Genomic DNA, 25,000 nt, shown 5'->3' on the forward strand with positions numbered 1-25,000 from the left:
AGACCTTCGGCGGTGGGGAGCCGAGATTGGCAAGCCAGACCGCATGGGCGACTCTTCATTCCCTCCGGCCGGGGATCAGGAGGACTTTCCCCCTTCACTTTCCGCGGGAGTGAGGGGATCGGGGCAGGGAGCGCAGGCCTGGCTTAGGGCGGCGCCCGAGCCGCCCGGCTGGGGCCAGCAGCCGCTCCCAAGCTCGCTCCTCGCGGAGGCCATTATTTCCAGCGGTGCCAAAAGTGTGCTCCTTCTTCGGAGGGCGGAGGTCAGGGGCCGTGCGCCGCCTCCCGGCGACGCGACCTTTACCAGGCCCTGTGAGGCCCGGGACCCCTGGAGCGCGGGACTGCGGGGGCCGTCGTTTAGGCCCACCACCGAGCTCTCGGGCCGGCAAAGGCCGTCCATGGCGTCCTCACTCACTGCTCACGCCCGCCGCGGGCGGTGCCGGACCTCGCCCTTCCCCACCGCTCCCCTCCCCCCACGCACCCCCCCCGCCCCTCCCCCCCCCGCCAATCCCGCCGCGGCTCCCGAGGTGACACGGCCCGGACCCTCCATTCTCTGCCCCAGTGTATTTAACTAGCACAACCTAACAGCCTGCTGCCTCTCGGTGACAACCCTTCCCCCCGACAGACAGGCCCAGCAGCCAACCACCGGCCAGAATTGGCCTGCGTCCCGCTCCCCGTCGGTGGCGGCCTCGGTGGGCGGGGCTCGGCAGCTAGCAAGTTGAGTGGAGCCACGGCTGACGTGAGTCAACAAAGGTCACGTGAGGCAAGCGGGCGGCGCCCATTGGCGGCGCTGGCCGGGCGCGGAGGGGGGGTCACGGCGGCGGCGTGGGGTTCGCTGTGTGACACAATTACAACAACTTTGTGCTGGTGCCGGGGAAGTTTGTGTCTCCAACGAATCCCCCCCCCCTTGCCCCCCAGCCCCGCGCGCTCCGGCCGTTCCCGCCGTCCCCGCCTGTGGCTGTCCCCCGCCCGCCCCCGCGATGTGACCCTACAGCCGAGCCGCCGCCGCTGCCGACCCGGGGGCTCCGCAGCCCCTGCCGCCGCCGCCTTCGCCGCCGCCGTGTTGGGATTTTTCGTCGCTGCCGCCCGCGGCGGAGAAGGAGGCGGCGATAAAGTTGGTGTGCCGGTCCCGAGCGGAGATTGGGGGCGTCGTTGCGGGCCCCGGCCCGCGGGGGGGTGTCGGCGTTGGAGTTGTGAATTCGCTGCGTTTCCATGAAATCCTGCGGAGTGTCGCTCGCTACCGCCGCCGCTGCCGCCGCCGCTTTCGGTGATGAGGAAAAGAAAATGGCGGCGGGAAAAGCGAGCGGCGAGAGCGAGGAGGCGTCCCCCAGCCTGACAGCCGAGGAGAGGGAGGCGCTCGGCGGACTGGACAGGTACGGGCCGCCGTCACCCGCCCGGTCGGCTCCGGACGGGCTGGCGCCGCTCTCCGGGGAGGCCCGAGCGCGGCTTGCCTCTGGCGGCGGCGGGGCGGACACCTCGGCTTGGCGCTCTCCGTGCCGTAGTCGCCGCCGGGGCCTCGGGCTCGGGCAGGGGTGGATCGGTGGCGTTCCCGGAGCTCTAACGAGCCGCGTGTGTCTCTCCCCACAGCCGCCTTTTCGGGTTCGTGAGGTTTCATGAAGATGGCGCCAGGACGAAGGCCCTACTGGGCAAGGTAAGGCAGCCCGCGGGCCGGAGCGTGGACACGGACTCCCCGGCCGGCGGCCGGCCCGTCCCGGGCCCCGCGGCCCGGCCGGCGTTCATTGTGGCCACGAATGATGGCCGAGGGGCTTCCGGAAAACTATTTCCTGCCTTTGCTCTCCCCCCACCCTCGGATACCTCGCTTGTACCCTTGCGAAATCGCTCTCTCCTCTTGTAGCTGAAGGAACAGAGGCAGCAGCGCTTTGGGGCCGAGCTCAGCTGGGTCGACAAAATCGCCTCTCATTTTACGGCTTTTTGGAGGTAGACCGATGATCTCCGAGGTGCCTGTTCAGTGTCAAGGGATCGTAAATGTGTGCAGATTTCCCCAAATTTCTGACTTACTTGTTTCCCGTGGTTTTTATTCTTTTGCTTCAGGCAGGTTGTTCGTAATGTCTACTGTTAACCAAACGTTTTGGGCTTTCCTGCGTCCCTGCTCCCAGAAGGGGGAAGTTGCATATAGTTTAGGGCGGTGAAGAGTTTGCATTGGGCTGTTGACATGCATCTCGACTGGTATGTGTTTTACCTGAAGTTAGGTGACTTGTTTACTTTTTGGGTCTTTCTGCCACAGAAATCTTGCAGTTATTTGTGAATGTGTTTTCTTCTTGGAGTCTCGTTTCCTGTGTGTCCGACCGGGGAGGCTAGGGGGGATTCGGGGTGTAGTCTCTGTTTATTTGTGTGGAAAGTTGTTGGCACTGTCATTTAGTTAAGTAATGGCTGCTCCTATCGGCCCAAGATGGCGGGACAGGGTGGGAGGAGAAAGTGAAGGGGGGGGTTTGAGGGGAGGGAGGAGAGGTAAACATGGAAATAAATAGTAGCGATGAATAGGTCTCTCCTTCGGAGTGTGTAGCTCGATGGTGTTTAATAAAAATTGTCCAAGATGATTTGCATATAGAATTCTTGTACCTTTCTCAAGCTTGGAAGCAGCATTCATAAGCCTGGTAAATGCTTATCAACCTGTAGCACATTTAGTTGCCCATCCGTAAGCTATTGAACAAAGGCTGTGGAGTCTCGATCTGTCTGCATCAGTTTGTCTCTCCTGACCAAAATACGGCTGAAATGATGTTTGTACGGTTTCTTAATTGGGACCGTGAAACTTGGGAGTGTGTGCGATAGGTGTTGCATCCGTTAGACATTTTCTTTTCAAGCTGAAATCAGTAGCTTTGCGTTTGACACCTAGCCTTATTGTTAGAATTGAGAAGGAAGTTTGAAATGACTAAAGCCTAGCATTTTATTCTTAAGTTGATTTTTTTATTTAGTTGTCCTCAATTTTTGTCTGTAGTTTGGTTTTGAAGAGTCTCTAATTCCTTTTATCTGTAATTAACTTCTGTTTTTGTTTCAAGGTAACTAAGTGTAAGGAGTTTCAGTCACATAAAATGACCAGAAAGCTAAAGAAATAATCCTTTCCAGTAAGCCTAGTGTTTTTGACTGATACAGGAAACTTGAATTAAACTTTGGTGATGTAGGTATTCATTGGTTTCATTAAAATTATCACTGGAAAAATGAGTAGTGACTAGCTCTGAAATGATTCAGGCCTCAATGATTAAAGCCTTGAAGATTTTTTTTCTGAGTATTTAAAATATTAAAAACAGTTGACTGCTGTCAAAGTTGTCCTCCCAAAAGATTAAATAAAATATTTAAATATAAGGGAGCATCATTGTATTTTGAAGTGATTATTGCCAGTCTAACTAGGGGTTGGTAAAATTGTTTGCAAAGATAACACATTTGGAAAAGTTTGGCTAAATCTGTTGCTTTTGGTTTATGATAAAGAAGAAATAAATGGAATCTGAGGTTTTATGTGGATAACGTGTAAAATGCAAGTTGATGATTTCGTGTCTCAGAATGCTTGTATTTAGTAGATTCACAGTGGATGGTGCTTAATATTGGATTTCAGATTGTAATATTGAGCCCTGCAGTTATGCGCTATTGTGTTTAACGTAAAGAAGTCGATGTTTTCAAATATCTTTTGTGAAAGTGTGCATTACTTTCTTGATGTTTCAATACAGTAACATGTTATAAATGAGAAACTTGTGAAGCTTCATTATGTTTTGGGGAAGAATTAGGGCTTTATAAAACACTGGATAATCTGATAAATTACTAAGTAGTTCATTGAGCTGAAGAAAAAAAGTCTTTATTCAGACTCCGTGCTTGTGAGGTCCTACCTATTTAGGTCAAGACTCATTAGCCTTAACATTAAAACATTCTAGAGTATGTGCTTGCAACCTCATGCAGTTCTTGTGAGCCTGAACATACCAGCGAAATGTGTAATGTAAAGCTTGACATTATATAACCTCACAACTTGTGTTCGAATTGGATTCTGAATAGAATGAATGAGCTGGGGTCCTGCTATCGGAAGTATTGAATTATTTAGTTTCATCCATCTTTTGAACAGTCCTGGGGAACAACAGACGTGTGTGTGTGTGTGTAATGTTGAGCTGTGTTGGTTTCAGAATTTTTACAGACTGTGTGTGTGTGTGTGTGTAATGTTGAGCTGTGTTGGTTTCAGAATTTTTACTCTCTGAAAGTCTTAAAAAACCAAGAGTTCACTTTTCTTTGTTGGGGTTGGTTCAGGCTACTTACCTGAGGGCATGTAATGGAATTGAATAGCTCCCAGGGTTCTGTTTTTAGCTGCTATTTTTGTCCTGCCAGTTCTCCACCCCCCCCCACAAATTTGGTCTGAACCTTGTAGAACTTTACTTCTGACAGAAACTTAGCTCTTACTACTTGTTTTCAAACGTTTTTATTCCTATATGTTTTATTGGATCTTCTTTCAAGTTTTAAAATTCAAATTTTGTAGGTGTAAGAAAAGATAACTCTTGACTTAAAAGCTTTGGAAAGTTTTAGGGACGCCTGGGTGGTGCAGTCCGTTGAGCGACTGCCTTTGGCTCAGGTCATGATCCTGGTGTCCTGGGATGGAGCCCCGCATCGCATCGGGCTCCATGCTCGGCGGGGAGCCTGCTTCTCCCTCTCCCTCTGCCTGCCTGCCTACTTGTGATCTCTCTTTCTCTCTCTCTCTCAAATAAATAAATAAAATCTTAAAAAAAAAGCTTTGGAAAGTTTTAAACATTTAATAAGTGTCTCTTACTTGCCCCTAAACTTGTATGTTCCTTTTCCAGGTGTGACAGTACTTTATCCAAACTGTTGATTTCTCTTACTCTCTGTTTTTGTAAGATTCATTTATATTAGACTCCTTAAAGGAATTTTTGTTTGTATGATTGCCATTTGATATACAATGCTTGGGGTTTTGGACCAGAAAAATAGTAATATGGTATATTATTTTTGTGGTAATATCTTTAAAATATCTTTAAAAGATTATAAACAGAAAGTGGTTGCTTAATCAGAGTTTTTGAAATACAGCATGATCTTGACCACTTTGCTCTTTAAATTAATGTTGACCATTAATCTTTTGGTAACATAATAATTCAAGATGCTTACATTTTAATTATAGTGGAGTTACTGAAAAGTATTAAAAATATTTAAACTAATTATGGTGACTTTTTTGGTACATTTTTGAAAATATTTTGGGTTAATCTTGTTATCAGTTGGATAAGGATTTGCGTTAAAGTATCATAGCAATATATAGCATAAATATAGAAAGAATAAATATAGTAATACTATAAAGGCATATTTATAGTAATATAATGCTAAAGGGTTGGGGAATCTTACCTGTGTCGGGGAACTATTGCTAAAGTACATAGTGGTTCATTTTGAAGTATCTTTACATCCGTTTTAAGTTTGTCCTGAGTACTTTTATTGGAACTTTTTTTTGTAATTCTGTTAATCAGTAGAAAGATTATGTAGAATGCCTAGAAGAAGTTATGGTTTGTTTATCATTTAGAAATGTGTGCTTTTTTCCCTAGGAAATAATTAGTATTAAAATAGTTGGCATTTTAAATTTTTTGGGTAATGGTAGTAGTTTAAAATCCATTAAGGCATATATTTTCCTAAATTTGGTTTGCTTACATGTAGATGGTAGGGGAAAATTATTAGGTTAGTTCTGGAGGTGGCTTATTTGTATATTTAGAGGTTGATGCTGTTTAAAATTTTTCTGTATTTTTTTTGTTTATAGGCACTTAAAGGGATATATTCATTTCTAGTGCTAAAGAACGTTTAGTGTTTGGGTTACAAAAGTAACCACAGAATAACGTCATGCTTTGTGTTTGAAAATTAGGTCTTTAATTTGATGTGTTTTTAAAAAGTATTTTCTAGTTTGGAAAGTTGTCTTGTAAATAATTATAGTCATTGTTTACCTGGAGAAAGTCTCATGCCGTTACTATATATTTCCTAAAATTTTGCTACATTCCTGGTAATAAAAGTTATAGAAAGAGATTACAGAAATGTTTGCATATCTGGGCACAGATTAGAACTGCAGGAATATATAAACAGGCACTTTTTAAGTTTTGGCCTTCTTTTTCACTGGATAGCTCTTTCCATAGAATCAATTAGAAGTTGAAATGACTAGGGAACATTTGACTGCCACCTCTAGGTACTTTAGGTTAAGAAAAACTGCCTGAGAGGGGTTTTTGTGACTTAGGTGGCAAAGTGGAGTGATGGGTCGCTTGTTTTAAATCAAAGTAAAGCTTCAGTGCTTGGCTAGCTACGGAGTAAAAAATCTTATTCTGACTTGATTATGTAACATTTAGTTTTTTTTTATATGGTACCAGTATTCTTTTGCAGAGTTGAAAGGGGTTTTGTTAAGTTTATTTTTACTTTGAAACTCATTGTGGTCCTTTGAGCTCTTTGAAATTGATGTTAATGACTGATAACACCGTGCATTAATATTATTTTTGAAATGTGGTATCCAGAGAGCTAATTTACGTTACAAAAACACCACCAGATTGTCTTTTTTTTTTTTTTTTTTTTTTAAGATTTTATTTATTTGCGAGAGAGAGAATGAGAGACAGAGAGCATGAGAGGGAGGAGGGTCAGAGGGAGAAGCAGACCCCCTGCTGAGCAGGGAGCCTGATGTGGGACTCGATCCCGGGACTCCAGGATCATGACCTGAGCCGAAGGCAGTCGCTTAACCAACTGAGCCACCCAGGCGCCCCAAAACACCACCAGATTGTCTTAAGAATTGAAATGGTGGTTAGGTTATTTAGGGCCCACGTGTATGTATTTGTAGAATAGTTGATTAATGGAATTTATTTAATGAATGCAAAATTAATAGTTTTATGTACGCATACTGAAGCTTTACATGCAATTTTATCAGCTTTGCATTTGTTAACAGTACATTAGAGCAACAAACATTGACTACATTAAATGCAAGTCTTCTATGCGGGGAATATGAAGATAATATAGATATCCCTTGCCTGCATTGAGCTTAAGCTCCCTAAGAGGAGTGAGATATGTATAAGGATGATATAACATAGGAATAGGAATGTCAGTGGCAGAAGAATAGTGTGAAGTGCCCTGAAAGTTTATGATAAACATAAATTTAACAAGTTTGAATGGCTTTTTGTTTGTTTGTTTGTCTTTTGGCTAACCGTAGAAACATTGATTAGCAAGCAGGCACAAAAGCAGTCACAGGAACCTGTTTGGGAAGCTTGTGAAGTCCTGGCTCTTTGTAGGTAGTCTAACCAGAACCTTGCTGGAAAGGTGCATTGGAGGCACATGTAGCAAGCAATATGTTAGCTGCAGTGGGCATTATCCCAGAATTACCTGGTCCCAGTGGAACACAGGGCTGAATGGGACTCATAGAGTTATACGTACACTGTGTAGAGTATTGGGATCCTGGGTTTGTGGATTCTTAGACCCTGTTTGTGCAGAGGTGGAGGTGCCTTTACAGTCTTTCTAGCCAAGCCACATTAACTTGACCATCATTCATTTCACTGATGAAAACTTAATGTCTAAAACGCCTTGTGCTACCTGACACATTCCAGGGCTGACTGAAGTAAAAACAGGAGAAACATTGCCTTTGCAGAGTGCTGCCCTGGCTCGTGTCCTCCTCATGTCTCTCATTGCTGGATTTAACTGTTCTTGGACTGTGTATTCCTGATTTGGAAATTTAAAAAGTTAACTAACAGCTTCTGGATTTTAGGTTATTAGAGTTAACTGATAGTTGCTAGTTTAAGATTAACTAAAGCGTCTGAGACCCACCATATTCTGATGTATTTTATTTTTTTAAACATTTAATGAGAATTTCTATTATGTAACATATTGTCTGTCAGACATTTAAAACTAAATTATTTAATTAAATTTTTACAGTACACTTGTGAGTTTAATGGGGTGGTATTTACATTTGTGAGATATTGCAGATACTGGTGTCTGGGCTAGTTTAATTTACAGACAGCCTATTCCATGTTTTCAGGTATGTTTCAACAAATTATACACTTTGAGCACAAGACCCCAGGAAAAAAAAAAAAAAAAGACCCTCTCTGCTAGCTCCTCATGCCTGGGCACTTTTTATGGACTGGACCTTTTTTTCTGTGGATGGGTGGTGCTGGGAAGTGGGCAGGCATTGATGGCTTCTGTAAAACAGTATTGGCTTTCTTGGATCCCCGTTTTCAGGTAATTTACTCTTGGGGCAGTTGTAAATTGAGTTTCAGAGTTCTACCCTAGGTTGGGCCTCAGTAGAATGGCTACTATTAATAGGATGAGGATTATTTCTTAATTGTGTTTCTTGGAGATGGTGTTTCTTGATTTGGGCATTAGCAAGGAATCTTGTAATTTTGTTTAGGAAAACATGATTTAAAATCAGGTTTTAGCTTTTAGCAGATGTTGAAAGGATAATCTGTGTGTTCTCTTCCCTCTCTGATCTCATTTTACAGTAATTTTTACCTTTGTATGGATTCTTGGGATCCTTGAATGAGTGTTCGTGGGTCAGATTAAGAAGTTCTCTGACCAAGTTTTGGAAGGATATTCAGTAAATAAATAAAGGTCGTCTTGGAGTACAAAACAGCTCTAGGGTGAGGAGGAGGGGAGATTTTAAACTTTACACTTTATAGATTTCTGTACTGCTATGGTTTTTTGTTTTTTTTCTTTAGACATATTACTTTACAAATAATACAATAAGCACCCTGATAGTACACCAGAATTATATTTTGGTTGATTGAAAATGGATTTTATTCTACCGTGTGTGTAGAGATAACTGTAAAGGCCTTGTCAAGTTGGGATGCTTTTGAGCTTGATGGTCCTTAAGTGGGGATAGGGGTGAATGAAGTAGAGATGTGCCCTGTTAGGTCCTGTTTCTTTGCCTTTTAGGTGGCTTTATGATAAGTCACTATGCAATCTTCATTTTTTTTTGTTTTTAAAGATTTTATTATTGAGAGAGCACGCACGTGTGCGCACAGGGGGAGGGGCAGAGTGAGAGAGAATCTCAGGCCGACTCAGTATTGAGCGCAGAGCCAGACTGCCCAATCTCAGGACCCTGAGATCATGACCTGAGCCGAAATCAAGAGACAGATACTTAACTGACCAAGCTACCCAGGCCACCCCTGCAATCTTCATTTTGATCTTTAGCATCTGTTTCTTTGATGACTTTCCTTTTGGGCCCCTTTTTGCCTAGGTTGACATTTGGGACCTAATTAAGAACTATAACCTGGAAGCTTGGGAGTGATGCCTTATTTAGACAGTTTTAGGGTTCTCAGGCAATTTGTGGGCTCTTTGCCACTTTCTCCTACAGACTTTTATTTATTTTTTTAAATCCATTTCTTCTTTTATCCTATCTTTTCTCTATTTTTCTACATTGCTAAAACTGTTGTCATTCTGTTAATGTATTCTGATTTTTTTTGTAGTTTGGGTCTGTGGAAGTATTTTGTCTGTGTTAGAATAAATAAAAGATGTGCTGCTGCTAAGTTTATTCTCAGGAAGAAGGTTGGACTTTGTTATAGTTAAGAGATTATATGAGGTCATCTAATACATTTTAATTTAGAACAGTGGAGGAAACCCTTTTAGATAAAGGGTTGTTTTCAGGCTATGGATCTATTACATTATGTCCATTAGATCCTTTTCTTCTTTAAAAAAGTTTGTTAGGGAAAATTTTCAAGAGCAGAGAAAACCAACCAACCAACCATCACTGATCATTACCCAGTTCAGCTATTTTCAACTCACGTCCAGTCTGTTTCATTTGTATTTTGCCCCTCACCCCCATTATTTTGAAGGACATTTCAGGCATCAATCACATCGTGTAATCCATAGATACATCAGTTTGTCTCTGAAACATAGCCACAGTGCCCTTACTATACTTAAAAATAACTTCTTTTTTTTAAAGATTTTATTTATTTATTTGACAGAGAGAGAGTGAGAGAGCACAAGTAGGGGGAGCAGCAGAGGGAGGGGGAGAAGCAGCAGGCTCCCTGCTGAGCAGGGAGCCTGATGTGGGGCTCATGTGGGGCTCGATCCCAGGACCCCAGGATCATGACCTGAGCTGAAGGCAGATGCTTAACCGACTGAGCCACCCAGGTGCCCATAAAAATAACTTCTTAATAGTAAATAGTTTTTGGGCCCTGATAATTTTGATGTATGGAAGAATTCTTTGGGAAACTAATAGAAAACAGATAATTAGCTGAATAATGTGAGTTTGTATTTTAATATTGTGGAAGGATTCTGTAATAGAATATTACGTAATCGTGGCAAAAGAGATAATTTTGCCTAAGAACTTTATGAATCTTAGTTGACTGAGTCTGGGTCATTTATACATATAGGGGAAATTTGTTTTTAAGATATAGTAGTTAAATGTTTTAGGTTTTTGAATTTCAAATATCAGAATGAGAACTAGAAAAGCTTTTGGTTTTGCTTGGTTGATTGTGAAATGTTTGCTGACCTGCTGTGGGTGAGGCCATGTGCCAAGTCTTTGGGCAACAAGTAAGACCTGGCCTCTGCCCCTGCAGTCTTTGGAGGAAAATGGATAGACTGAGTGATCATATGTTGTAGTAAGTACGGTAATCAAGGTGTATGCAAAGTGCTATGAGCTCTCAAATGATGGAGCCAATAAAACATTTAAAATGTTTGATTATGGATAGTTTAAACTATCCACACAATTCCTAGCATTTTGGAGTAGTTAATTTTGACTGGAGAAATAAGTAGGTGAGGGAAACTCCACGAAGATGTAACATTTTGTCTTGGTTATCAAACATGAGTGGAGGTTTAGCAAGAGGAAAGAAAGGGCAGAGAGTTGGAGGTATGAAGTTAAATGGTGTTTGAGGAATTGTGAATAGTCTAGTGTTGGTAGAGGGTGTCATGTTGGGATTAGGAGAAGGTAACTGAGCACATGAAGGCCTACGTCGCTATAGGCCATAGGATGTTTTGGGAGGTCATTGAAGTCAACTCTCTAATCCGGAGGAATTGACATGACTAGAGTAGGTTTTATGGGAATATTATTGGCTACAGTGAGAAGGATAAAGTGGAGGGGAAAAGATCCTAGTTGTGAAGTATTGATGGTGGATTTTAAAGTGGAATTCTGCTTCTGCCACTTACTCGATGTGTGATCCTTGGACAAATGATTTCACCTTTCAGAGGCTCAGCTTTCTCATCTGTAAAATGGAAGTGGTAATAGATTTCTGGCAGGCTGTTGCATTTTGTGTTAGGAAAGAAAGTGCTTGGCATTGGGCCTAGCATGGAAGGTGCTCAGTACAAGGTTCATGTTATCATCTTGGGAAAGACAGTTAAGTTTAAACTAAGGCTATAGTTTAGGAGTGAGGGTGGAGATAGAGGCAGATTTGGGATCTCTGGAAAAGAATCCTAACATCTTACTACTTTGACTTTCTTTCTTTGTCTAACCACATCTTAGTCTCTGAGACTCTGTTCTAGATTTTCTTTACTCACTCTGCCTCCAACTTACACATAAACTTCCACTTGATTACTTTAGTTGGGCATCTTGAAGGCACCTTAAACTGAACATATGCAGACTGAATTTATCATTGTCTTTGATGTTTCTTATCTTAACAAATGGCACTTAATCATTATCCTTGCCAGAAACCTTGGAGTGGTTCTTGACTCCTTTTTCTTAATTTAAAAGTCCTAATAGTCTGCCTATCTTGTCATTTCTACATCTTAAATTTCAAGTCTGTTTCTCTCCATTCTCACTGCCATTATTCTAATTGCAGCCATGATCCTATCTTTGACTTTTGAAATAGCTTCATATAGTTTTTTTGAATATGTATACATGTGCATAGTACAGAATTGAAAAGTTACATGAAGGGTTTTTTTTTTTTTAAAGATTTTATTTATTTATTTGACAGAGAGAGACACAGCGAGAGAGGGAACACAAGCAGGGGGAGTGGGAGAGGGAGAAGCAGGCTTCCCGCGGAGCAGGGAGCCCGATGCGGGGCTCGATCCCAGGACTCTGGGATCATGACCTGAGCTGAAGGCAGTCGCTTAACGACTGAGCCACCGAGGCGCCCCTACATGAAGGGTGTTAACAGTAAAAAGAAAATCTCCCTCCCACACCATCTCCCAGTTATTTTGTTCCTGTTATCAGGCAGCCACTGATAAAAGGTATGTTGGGTAACTTCATATTTCAACACATACCAGAGCATATTCCATTTTATTTTTTCCCCCACACGAATGAGGTCATACTGTATACAAGTCATTAAAATACTTCGTTAATTTTACTCTTTGCTATATGAAGGTGTTAGTAGTTTCTATATTGAATTGTCTTGGGTTTGAGAGTTCTCTCATTCAAATAGATGTTGGTGAGGGGATTGATTTGGGTTATTTTTAAGTTCTTTTTGATTTTGAGGTTTTATTACTCCTTTTATACATGATATTGAGGGTAGAAATTCTTCAACATGCGAAAGTCTTAATTGGAAGTATGTTCATGTGTGTTTTCGTAAGGTAGCAGTTGCTTAATTTTGTATGCTGTGAACTGTCAATTGGAATAATTGGCAAATTTTGCCTTCATATTTTGGTTTTATTAGTATGACTGATTATCAGGCTCTGTGATTACTAACTTAATTCACTACCTGAATGTTTATAGAAGTAGCCATAGTTTATACTACTTAATAATCTTGTATTTGCAGGAGTCATTCATTTCCTTGGTTTATTCTTGTTCTTATTATAGAAAAGGAAAAATAGGTAAACTTGCATTCTTGATTAGTTGAAAACAGTACAGGGCTTAGTGGTTAACTTATTTCATGGCAGAATATCTTTATTTTCGTTTTTCAGTGACTGGTGTTAGAGCTATAACAGTAGTATTTATTTTTGGGGGTCATTAACCCTTTTAGGGTCAGTGTAGCTGCATACATTTTATATATGATTTCAGGGAGTATAAAGATCCCTTTGAAGCCCAACTGTGGACTCCAGTATTTTCACTTAAGTGTAGTTCACTTATTCTTGAGTAGAGGAGTAGAGGTGTTAATGATGGGAGTATGTTGGAGAGAAAGGAAAGCTTTAGAACCACTGGGTTGGTTAGGCTTAGATGGCATGGATTTTTACCACACAGTTTGTGGTATTTTATGACCACTTCACATATTCTCTCAAATTCTTCTCTACAGGTTATTATAAGGGTACTAGGGGAAGAGAAGGTGGTCTGATCTGTAGAGAACTTACTGTTCTAACCGGAAAAATAGCTGTACGCACATGCCCTTTTAACATAGTTAATAGGCTTTAGTGTTGTTTCTTTAGCCTGGGTGCTCAAAATGCTGGTTTGGTTGGGAGGCTGTATGATATACGGGGAAGAACAATGGATTAGAAAACTGAAGACCTGAGTTTTAGGGTCTGCTGCCTACTTTAGTCAAGTTGCTTAATTGATACTGTCCCAGTTTTACCGTCTGTTAAGATGAAAGGCTGGGAATTAAAAATTTTCAGTGACTAGCACCAGAATTCTAGGTAACTATTCATTTTAGTTTTTAGGATTGACCCAATTCTTTTTTAAGATTTTGACCCAGAAGGAGGACACAGTAGAACTTTGTTCTAGATGGTAATTTTCTTTGATTTCAGCCTCAAGCCTTCAGGATCAGACACCAGATGAATGCAGAGACCTAATGGAACTGAGTTGCATGTTTTTGTTATGCTAGTATGATTGGCCATTCTGTTACTCTTTGATTTGAAAGTTGGTCTTATTTATTAATGGTTAGTGTTTGACTTCTCCAAACTGCTGCTTATAGTTGGGGCTATAATTTTTTAGGTCAGATGTGATATTTCTAATTATAGAAGATGGGTGTAATCACTGTGTCTGTTTGCTGGGAATTCATATAACAGGGCTAAATGAATTCTCATGTGCATTGGTAAGAAATGTCACATTGAAGGGGCACCTGGGTGGCTCAGTCAGTTAAGCATCTGACTCTTGATTTCGGCTCAGGTCATGATCTCAGGATCGTGAGATCGAGCCCCATGTTGGGCTCCACGCTGGGCATGGAATCTTCTTAAGATTCTCTCTTACTCTCCCTCTGCCCCTTTCCCCCACTCATGCTTGCACCCTTGCTCACTCTGTCTCTCAAAAAAAAAAAAAAAGTTACATTGAATAAATATGTACTGTTAGGTATTGGGCATTTAGGTGTCACAAAAAATGAATAAGGCCCCTTGGTTTCCCCAAGAGTAGTAAGAATCTTGTAGCATTAGTGGGGCATTTTGTGATCTATTGAATGTAAACTTTTATTGTTCGATTTTGCTTTGTGTGTGAGATTATATTTTCATTATAAGCCTACCAGTTAAAAAGATAGATTTGGATTTTCTTTCTTCCTCTTTTTTTAAGATTTTATTTTATTTATTTGACACAGAAAGAGAGAGAGCCAGAGAGCACAAGCAGGGGGAACAGCAGAGGTAGTGGGAGGAGCTGTGGGTCTTGATCCCGGGAGCCTGATGCGGGTCTTGATCCCAGGACGCTGGGATCATGACCTGAGCTGAAGGCAGATGCTTAACTGACTGAGCCACCCAGGCACCCCTAGATTTGGATTTTTTTTTTTTTTAAGATTTTATTTATTTGAGAGAGAGAATGAGATAGAGCATGAGAGGGTCAGAGGGAGAAGCAGACTCCCTGCTGAGCAGGGAGCCTGATGCGGGACTCGATCCCGGGACTCCAGGATCATGACCTGAGCCGAAGGCAGTTGCTTAACCAACTGAGCCACCCAGGCGCCCCTAGATTTGGATTTTCTTTTTTTTTTTTTTTTAAAGATTTTATTTATTTATTTTGAGAGAGAGAGAATGAGAGACAGAGAGCACGAGAGGGAAGAGGGTCAGAGGGAGAAGCAGACCCCCCACTAAGCAGGGAGCCCGACGTGGGACTCGATCCCAGGACTCCAGGATCATGACCTGAGCCGAAGGCAGTTGCTTAACCACCTGAGCCACCCAGGCGCCCTAGATTTGGATTTTCTTAAGGAGAAACTTCTTGTTTGTTTAACAGCCTTTCAAAGATGATAAATGTATAAAATGAAGTGGGTTTTCTGTCATGGAAGTTGTTCAGTTTTGCTCATTGACGCTGTTTGGCCAGGTTGTTATAGACAACATTCAGACATCGAAGGATAACTTTTACTGTTATCTGTAAAGATTACCCAATCCTTACATAGTCATGATTCTATGAAAAGAGGTAACTGGGTCCTGAATATCTGGAGGAAGAGCTGGAGTCCTTATTAATCTCATGGATTTTTTTGGCTCTTGTTTGTCTTGTTGGATGTGGTTGTCCTTATAAAAGTGGACATCACATGACATTGGATAGCATGAATACATTTTTGTAAGTGGAAGTTCTCTTCTATTGGCTTTTTAAAAATTTGACTTTATTTTGGGATAATTACAGATTTACGTGAAGTTGTAAGAAACAATAGATCTAGTGTACCCTTTACCCAATTTCTCCCAATGGTAGCATCTTGCAAAAGTATAATACAATAAATATCACAACCAGAATATTGATGTTGATATAAGCAAGATATAGAACTGTGCCATTACCATAAGTATGTCTTATTGCTAATTTATAGCCACACTCCCCCACTTCCCATTCCTAACCCCTGGAGAACCATTTCTATAATTTTCTCATTTGAAAAATGTTATATAAATGGGATCATACAGTATATCTCCTTTTGGGATTGCCCTTTTTCACTCAGCGGAACTCTGTCGATTAATCCAACTTGTATGAATCAATAGTTTGTTCCTTTTTATTGCTGAGGAGTACTCCATGGTATTAATGTTACCACATTTTCTTTAACCATTTACCTGTGAAGGACAGCTGAGTTATTTCTAGTTTTTGGCTATTGCTAATAAAGCTGCTGTGACCATTTGTGTACAGGTGTTTTTGTGAACATAAGTTTTCTATGGGATAAATGCCCAAGAGTGCAGTTGCTGATAGTTACATGTTTAGTTTTATAAAAAAAAACACCAAACTGTTTAAGTGTTTCCCAGAGTAGCCTTACCATTTTATATTCCCATCAGCAGTTCCCCCCGTGTTCCAGTTTCATTGCATCCTTGCTGGCATTTAGTGTTACTACTATTATTTATTTTTGCCATTCTGATAGGAGTGTAGTGATAGTTCATTGTGGTTTAAATTTACATTTCCCTCATGGCTAATGATGTTGAACATTATGTTCCTATATTCCATCTGTGTAGCCTCTTTGGTGAAATGTCTGTGTTTTTTGGATTATTTATCTGAGACTCCTTTTTCTCTAATATAAAAATTTAGTGCTATAAATTTACCTTTCCTTACTACTTTAGCTGTGTCCCGTGTTCTTATATTTTCATTTTTATTCAGTTCTACACATTTTTAAGTTTCTTCTGAGCTTTCCTCTTTGATCCATGGAATATTTGGTAGCGTGTTCAGTTTTTTAAGTATTTGGAGATTTTCCTGTTTTCATTCTGTTACTAATTTTTAGCTTGGTTCCATTATGATTATGGAATTTATTCTGTATAATTTCCATTCTCTCATACATTTGTTGACATCTGTTTTATGACCCAGGATATGGTCTGTCTTGGTGTCTGTTTCATGAGTGCTTGAAAAGAATGTGTATTCTGCTGTTGTTGGATGGATTGTTGTATGCATGACAGTTAGATCCTATTGGTTGATCGTATTGTTCAGTTCTTCTATATCCTTGCTTATTTTGCATCTAGCAGTTCTATCAATTGCTTAGAGTGTGGTGTTGCTAAGTCTCCACCTATAATTGTGGCTTTGTCTATTTTTTTATCTTTATCATATCTTCTGGTGGGTTGATACCTTTATCATTATGTAATGTCTCTCTTTGTCTTGCTGAAATTACTGGTAATTTTATTTGCTCTGAGGTCCACTTTATCTGATAGTAATGTAGCCAGTCTTTTTAAAAAAATGAATATTTACATGATATGTCTTTTTCCATACTTTTACTTTCAATCTACCTGTATCATTGTATTTACAGTGATTTTTTTTTTTCCTGTGGACAGCATATTGTTAGATCATTTAAAATATTCTTCCAGTTTCTCTTTTTTAATTGGTGTGTTTAGACTACACTTAAGGTAATTACTGATATATTAGGGCTTAAGTCTGCTATTTTATTATTTTTTATTCACTCTGTTTCTCATGTCTTATTTCTTAAGGGTTATTGGATATATTTTTGGGTTCCATCTTGATTTGTCATGTTTTTGTAGGTATATTTCTTTGTATAGATTTCTTACTTACTGTAGGTATTGTGATATTCATATGTAAATTACCACTGTCTTCGGGTACAGATGTTTTGCTACTTTGAGTGTAGTGCAGAAACTTTACTTCGTTTAGGTCCTTTTGCCCTCTACTTTGAAATATAATTTTCTTTATATAATTTTGCTTCAACCAGCAAATAGGGTTTATGAAACTCAAGTGTAGTGTCATAGTCTTATTATACTTACCCCTAATTTTACCTATTCCAGTGTTCTTTTTCCTTTCTGAAGTCGCAGCCCCCTTCTGCTTTCATTTCTTTTCAGTTTAGAGAACTTTTCAAGCCATTCTTTTGGGGTAAGTTTGCAAGCACCGGATTCTCTTAGTTTTCCTGAGATTGTCTTTAATTCCCTTCATTCCTGAAGGATATTTTAGCTGTATATAGAATTCACAATGTATGGTTCATTTGTTTCAGTATGTGAAAAATGTTGGCCTATTTCTTTATGTTCCCTATGGTTTCATTTCAGAAATTTGCTATCATTTGAATTGATGTTCCCTTATAAGTAATGTATCATTTTTCTCTGCGTTTAAGAATTTTTCTTTGTCTTTAGGTTTCAGGAGTTTTTTTTTTTTTTTTTTAAGATTTTTATTTATTTGACAGAGACAGCGAGAGAGGGAACACAAGCGGGGGAGTGGGAGAGGGAGAAGCAGGCTTCCTGCTGAGCAGGGAGCCCGATGCGGGGCTCGATCCCAGGACTCTGGGATCATGACCTGAGCCGAAGGCAGACGCTTAACGACTGAGCCACCCAGGTGCCCCAGGTTTCAGGAGTTTAATTATGATGTATTTTGGTGTGGATGTCTTTAGTTTTATTTTATTTGGGGTTCACTCAGCTCTTTCTACCTGTGGATTAACGTGTTTCACCAAATATTGGAAATTTTTGGCCATTGTATCTTCAAATACTTTTTCAATCCCACACTCTCTTATGGGAATTTGATAAAGACCCTTACCTGTATTGTTTTTGTCCCATATGTACCTGAAGCTCTGTTCTTTTTCATTCTGTTTTCTTTCTTGTTTAGGTTAGCTAAATTCTATTGATCTGTTCACTGACTCTCTTGTCTTATTTCCATTCTATTGTTGAGCCCATCCAGAGAGTTATTTTGGTTGTTGTATTTTTCAGTTTTATAATTTCCATTTGGTTCTTCTAAAATGAGTTTTCTTTCCTGGGATTATTTCCATTTTTCCATTTATTTCAAGAGCAGCTGTAATTGCTCATTGAAGCATTTTATGTTGATTGCTTAAAATCCGAGATAATTCATTCAAAACCTGGGTCATCTCAGTGTTGCATGTATTGGTTGTTGTTCCTCATTCACATTATACTCTTCTGGATTTTGGTATAGCGAATGATTTTAAATTTTATCCTGGACATTTTAAATATCACATTATAAGAATTCTTGATCCCTTTTTTTTTTTTTAACAGTAGGCAGTCTCCTTGTTGAGGTGTAGTGCAAGGGCTGGGGCAGGTGTGTATGTTCCGCTTCTTACTGGGCCCTACAGACAACCATTCTGACAAAAATAAAACACTGAATCATACTGTCTTGGTGCAGACTGATGGGATGTAAGTTCAGCTTCCCCCTTATTCTCACTGACATCTTTCTGGCAAAAGGTAGGCACCAGTTTATACCACTTTGTTGCCTCTGAGTGGGACGTATAAGATCAGCTTCCTGATGGGACGCTCCAGCAAGAGAGAAGTGGAGGGCTAAGAAGCTTTCTACTTTGTGCCACTTCCCTGAGTTGATGCCAGGTGGGGGGTGCTGGAAGCTCATCTCCCTCTGGACACCACTGGCACCAGAGAACGGGAGAAGTGGATTGTCAGCTACTTTGTCTTGCTTGGCTTCATTTAATCTTACTGCCGAGTGGGTATGGAGATTCAGCTCTCTGCTTGCCCCTGCTAACACCAGGGATGGGAAAGTGGAATGCTGATCGGCTCCAACTCACACCACCTTGTTTAGTCTTGTTGATGCCATTTGAGGCTGCCGGTTTAGCTTCTCCCTGGTTCCTGTTGACACTGGGTGTGTGTATGCACCCGCCTGTGTGTGTGTGTGTGTGTGTTTGTGGTGAAGTGTAGTGGTGGCTAATCCTGTCTCACACAGCTTTGTTAATTCTCTTTGCTGCTGGGTGGTGGAGGTGGCCCAACCTGCCCTTGATACTACTGGCATTACCTTAAATGGGTGAATCTGAGCAGCACTTGCTTCTACTGGGTGTTGGGTATGGAGGGTCAGCTCCTCATTTAGGCTTGCCACCAACCCCGCAGGGTTATTGGAGTCCACTTGCCTCCTCCTGCTGGGCCTGAAAGATCAGCTTCCTACCTAGCTTCATGTATACTGTCCTGGTAGGGAACTTGAGCACCCCTGTGTGGGGAATAGAAGATCAACTGCCTGTTCTGTCCTGCTAATGCTGTTTGGATTGACACACTCTCCTCCCTACTCTGGTTGAGAGGAAGGGGGTATGGAAGATAAAGCTGCGTGCTTGGCCCCACTGAAACTGGAGGGTTCACATACATGTTTGTGTGTGTGGATCTTCTATTGGTCTTTGGCGGGAATATTGTGGGTATTACTGAAAAGGTTTCTATTGGTAAGCTACCCTTTTCTCAGTCCTTTGGCTGGGAGAAAAAGGCTTTTCTTATGACTGTGCTGTTGGATGGGGGGCAGCACCTTGGCCCAGAAATATGGGAGGTAATAAGAAAACCCAGGGAACTCACTGCCTTTTCATTCCTTAAGTCCTGATGTCTTCTAGGAAGTCTACTGCCTTTTTTCCACGGGACACTTCCCATACTTGTTTGTTGTGCTTTGTCTAGGACTTTTTAGTTGTGAGAGGGAGAGTCTGGGAGGAATGAAGCTATTCTATTTTGGCAGAACTGGAGTTGACTTTTTTTTTTTAATTAATAAAAATTGAAATATAGTTGACACATAATGTTAACATTAGTTCCCGGTGTACAGCAGTAGTGATTTGACAACTCTATACCTTATGCTAAGCTCGCAAGTGTAGCTACAGTCTGTCACCATACAGTGCTATTATAATACCTTGGCTACATTCCCTGTGCTGTACCTTTCATCCTTGTGATTTACTCTTTCCATAACTAGAAGCCTGTTCCTCCTACGCGGCTTCACCTATTTTGCCTGACCTCCCAACCCCCCTTCCCTTGGGCAACCACCAGTTTGTTCTCTGTGTTTAAGTCTTCATTAACTTCTACAGTACAGTTGACCCTTGAACCATGGGGGTGGGGGTTAGGGGTGCTGACCTGTGCAGTTGAAAATCCACATACAACTCTTGACTCCCCCCAAAATGTTAACTACTAATAGCCTACTGTTGACTGGAAGCCTTACTGATAAGATAAACAGTCAGTTAACACATATTTTGTATGTTACATGTATTACATACTGTATTTTTGCAATAAAGTAAGCTAGAGAAAAGATGTTAAAATCATAAGGACGAGAAAATACATTTATAGTACTGTGTTGTATTTATAAAAAAAAAATCTGTTTATAAGTCAACCCATGCACTTCAAACCTGTGTTGTTCAAGGGTCAGGTGTAATTCAGGTTTAAATGGTGAAAATTTTTTACCTAAAGATATTATGTCACACGGATGAAGTAAGTCTTAAAAATCAGATTTGTAGGGAAATCTTAACTTCAGTGATTTTAGTGATCGTAACATGATCCTCAGTTTACAAAGCTATTTCCTTCTTAGCATAAGGTATATGGCTTGACCTATAGCTGTAGTATTTGGGAGACAAGGTTTAAATAACCACAGTGCTTGCTTTTGAACATCAAATGCTTTCTGTTATATATTTTTAAAGGAAGTACATATTTACATATATAGAGAGAAACTAAAAGATAAGCTGGGTTATAGCAGAATCTCACTGTTTTTGTTTGCCATCAAATAGCAGTTCCTTCCTCTTTAGTTTCCCATCCCCAAAATACCAGTACAACAAAACATTTCACTCCTTTTTCCACATTAAGGCCAGCAAACCAGAACAAAATCCCTTACCCAAATTCTTAAAACACTTAAAATAGGAAAAGTGACTCAAGTTTTTTAGGAGGAAGAGGAGAGGTGGTACATATGTTTCCCTAGAATCTCAAATGAAAATAATTAAGTGAGAACTTTCTAGGTAGGTGGCATCAGTTCACCTTAGGCAGAGGATAACTAATTTCAGCAATGTACGTGTTACGAAATGCTACAGTATCAAAATGAAGGGACTTTTGCTATAGATTCTAGACTTTTGTCCTTTCTCTTATTCTTTTGAGCTTGTTGTAGTGCAATTTGTATAGAAACAGAAGCTTGATTTTTTTTTTTAAATATGAATTTCTCTTAAAATAAGTTTAAGTCTTAAGCAGTTATTTTCTGTGTAATATGCTAATCATAATGTGGAATGGTAGATATTGTGCATTCTTCTTTGATCCATTAGTTATTTTGGATTGTGTTGTTTAATTTCCATGTATTTGTGAATTTCCCTAGCTTCTTTCTTGACTGATTTCTAATTTCATTCCATTTCGGTCACAGGGTATAGCTGTTATGATTTTTTAATCCTTTAAACTTATGGAGATTTGCTTTGTGGTTTATCCTGGAGAATGTTCTGTGTACACTTGAGTAGAATGTGTATTCTGTTGTTGGGAGTGTTTTATAGATGGCTTTTCAGTCTTGTTAGTTTATAGGATTCTATTCAGGTCTTCTATTTCCTTGTTGATCTATTGATTATTGAAAGTGGAGTATTTCAGTCTTCAACTACTATTGTTGAATTGTCTACTTTTCTCAGCTTTTGCTTTAGGTATTTTGAGTTCTGTTATGTGCATATTTTTGATTGTTATATCCTCTTGATGAATTGGCCCTTTTGTGACTATAGCATGTTCTTTATCCCTAATAACTGTATTTGTTTCAAAGTATACTTTGTCTGGTATTAATATAGCCACTCCAGCTCTATTTTGATTACTGTTTGTGTGGTACATATTTTTACATCCTTCTGGTATTATCCTATTTTGTCTTTGAATAGTCTAAAGTGTGTCCTTTTTTAGGAAGCATATAGTTGGATCATGCTTTTTTATCCATCCTGCAATCTCTGCCTTTTAATTGTGTTTACATTTTATGTGATTACTGTTAAGGTATGGTTTATACCTGCCATTTTGCTATTTGTCTTCTTTATGTCTTGTGTTGTTTTTATTCTCTGTTCCCCCATTTCCGTCTTTTTTGGGTGTATGTGTTAGATATTTTCCAGCATACTATTCTAATTCATTTTTTGTTAATTTTATCATGTTATTTTTTTTATTTGCCCTGGAACTTAAAACTAGTTCTGATTAATACCAGCTTAATTTCAGTAGTATACAAAGACTGCTCCTGTACAGCTCCATTCCATTTCCCTTCCTTTGTGCTATTATTGTCATATATCTTTATATATTGTGTTCTTATCAACACAAATAAATAATTATTGCTTTATTGAGAGTCTTTTAAATCACATAGAGCAAAATAAATTTAACAAACTAAAAATACATTTATACTCCTTTTATATTTACCTGGGTAGTTACCTTTACTGGTATTCTTTATTTTTTTTTCTTGTGGTTTTGAGTTATTGTCTAGTGTTCTTTCATTTCAGTGTGAATGACTGTCTTGTATTACTTCCAGTGTAGGTCTGTTAGTGACACAGTTTTTAACTGTAAAATCTTAGTTTCTCCTTAATATTTACAGATAGTTTTGCTGGATATAAAATTCTTGGCTGACTATCTTTTCCTTTCAACACTTTTAACATGTCATTCCATTGCCTTTGGGCTCCATGGTGTCTGATGAAGAAAGCAAATATTAATCTTATTGAGGATTATATATTGTGCATGATGAGTCACTTCTTTCTTGTTGCTTCTGAAATTCTCTTTTGTTTTTCCTTTTGATGCTTTGACTATAATGCCTCTTAGTGTGGATCTGTTTGAGTCCAATTTATTTGGAGTTCATTGAGCTTTTTGGATGGGAGATTAATTTTTTTATTACTATTATTAAATTTGGAAAGTTTTCAGCCATTATTTCTTTAAATGTTCTTCTTTCCTTTTCTCAGCTTTGCTTTTGTGACTTTGATGTGCATGTTTTGGTATACTTCATAATATCCCACAGGTCTCTGAGATTCTGTTCATTTTTCTTCATTTTTCCTTTCTGTTCCTTGACTGGATAATCTCTACTGATCTATCCTTAAGTTCACTGATTCTTTCTGCCTGCTCATATTATGCTGTTGAGCCTCTCTAGTGAATTTTCCAGTGAAAATTTCAGAATTTTCTCTAGTGAATTGTTGTACTTTCTATTTGCTATTTCTTGTATATATGTAATTTTTATGTTTATTGATAGATTGTTCTCATGCTTTCCTTTAGTTCTTTCATCTTGGCTTCCCTTCATTTTTTGAACGTATTTATAAGAGCTAACTTAAAGTCTTGTTTAGTAAGTCTCTCATCTGAACTTGCTCTGGGACAGTTTCTTTTGATTGCTTTCTGTTCTGTGGGTGGACTATATTTTTTTGTTTGCATGTCTCAAAATTTTGGTTGAAAAGTGGGCATTTTAATATAATGTAGCTACTCCAGAAAGCAGAACATTCCCCCTCTGCAGCATTTGTTTTTGTTGCTGTTTGTTGTAGTAGTTTGTTTGTAGTGACTTTTCTGAACTAGTTTTCTCTTGTATTGCCATTGAAATCTCTCCTTGTTTATCTTCGTGTTTAGCTAACCGTTAGACAAAGATTTCCTTAATTTCCTGGAAGCAGTAAGTTTCCCAGTCTTTGCTAAGGGTGCTTTGTGTGCAGGCAGTTGACAGCTCTGCCACAGCCTTCACTTTTGTGATTGTGTGAAGCCTCATAGTCAGACAGAGAGAGCCTGTGGACTTAGGTCTCTCCCAGGTATGTGCATAGCCTACATCTGGGCTTGGTATTCTTGATTTTCAGGTTTTTCATATTTGTTGGAGCTTTTCAAAGGTGTTATGAACAGCTTATTCTCCCACTTTCTCTTTTAAGGTTTTTGGTCATTGTATGCCTCAAATGTTATCCACTGTTTCGGCAAGTTGCAAGGTTAAACAATTTTCTGGAGTTGTCCTTCTCCTCCCCTCCCCTCCTTCCAGATTTTATTTATTTATTTGGGAGAGAGAGCAGAGAGTACAAGATGGGGGGTGGGGGCAGAGGGAGAGGGAGAAGCAGACTCCTGGCTGAACATAGAGCCCATCCCAGGACCCTGGGATCATGACCTGAGCTGAAGGCAGACGTTTGACTGAGCCACTCAGGTAACCCTGGAATTGTTTCTGACAGATGCTCCTGGAGTAAAGGTTTTTTTTTTTTTTTTGCACTGGTTAAGCTCCAAATCAGCTCAATAGCCTTGGCAAGGGGGTCTTCTAGGGAACCATCAGAAAGGTCAAAAAAATTACAAAATTTGTATGAATGGGGCTTTTGAAGGAGCTTTAGCCTCCTCTGCTGGCTTTTCAAGCTGCTGGTTTTACTGCAAATCCATGTTGTTAATTTTCAGGTCTAGCATGGAGCTGCCTGGAGAGGCTGGGACTAGGGCAGGTTAAAAAGCCACAAAGGTTTCTCTTTTTTACCAAGATTCAGCTTTTTTTTTTTTTTTTTTTTTTAGCAGATCCTTTCTAGATTGCTGAGAGCTTTTGGTTAGATTTTAGAGTTATTAAAAGGCTTATTACCACAATATTTGTCACTTTTCTCTTTGGAGAAGAATTGTTGGAGGTCCTTACTCCACCATTTTCACTGACGTTGTGCATTCATTTTTAAAGGTAAAATAAATTATTTCATGCAGATCAGATTGTATTCAGAGCTACAGTCTTTTGCCATCAATTCAAAAAT

At 39.9% G+C, this 25,000-nt stretch overlaps 1 protein-coding gene across 9 annotated transcripts in view; it reads left to right on the forward strand.

Annotated features, from left to right (window-relative positions):
• Positions 1 to 835: 835 nt before the first annotated feature.
• KDM6A (lysine demethylase 6A) overlaps positions 836 to 25,000 on the forward strand; it is a 204,283-nt gene continuing 180,118 nt past the window's right edge. For 6 of the 9 annotated variants that reach the window (XM_032426663.1, XM_032426666.1, XM_032426668.1 and 3 more), the window contains exons 1-2: positions 989 to 1,369; positions 1,584 to 1,647. In XM_032426663.1, coding sequence (XP_032282554.1) covers positions 1,209 to 1,369; positions 1,584 to 1,647 — 225 coding nt within the window. In that variant the 5' untranslated portion in view covers positions 989 to 1,208. Of the gene's footprint in view, positions 1,370 to 1,583; positions 1,648 to 1,773; positions 1,935 to 25,000 lie in introns of those variants that run through there. The other 3 variants (XM_032426664.1, XM_032426669.1, XM_032426672.1) reach the window with 2 other exon arrangements.

This window comes from Phoca vitulina, unplaced genomic scaffold, assembly GCF_004348235.1.
Source record: "Phoca vitulina isolate PV1807 unplaced genomic scaffold, GSC_HSeal_1.0 scaffold35, whole genome shotgun sequence".
Classification (NCBI taxonomy): Eukaryota; Metazoa; Chordata; class Mammalia; order Carnivora; family Phocidae; genus Phoca; species Phoca vitulina.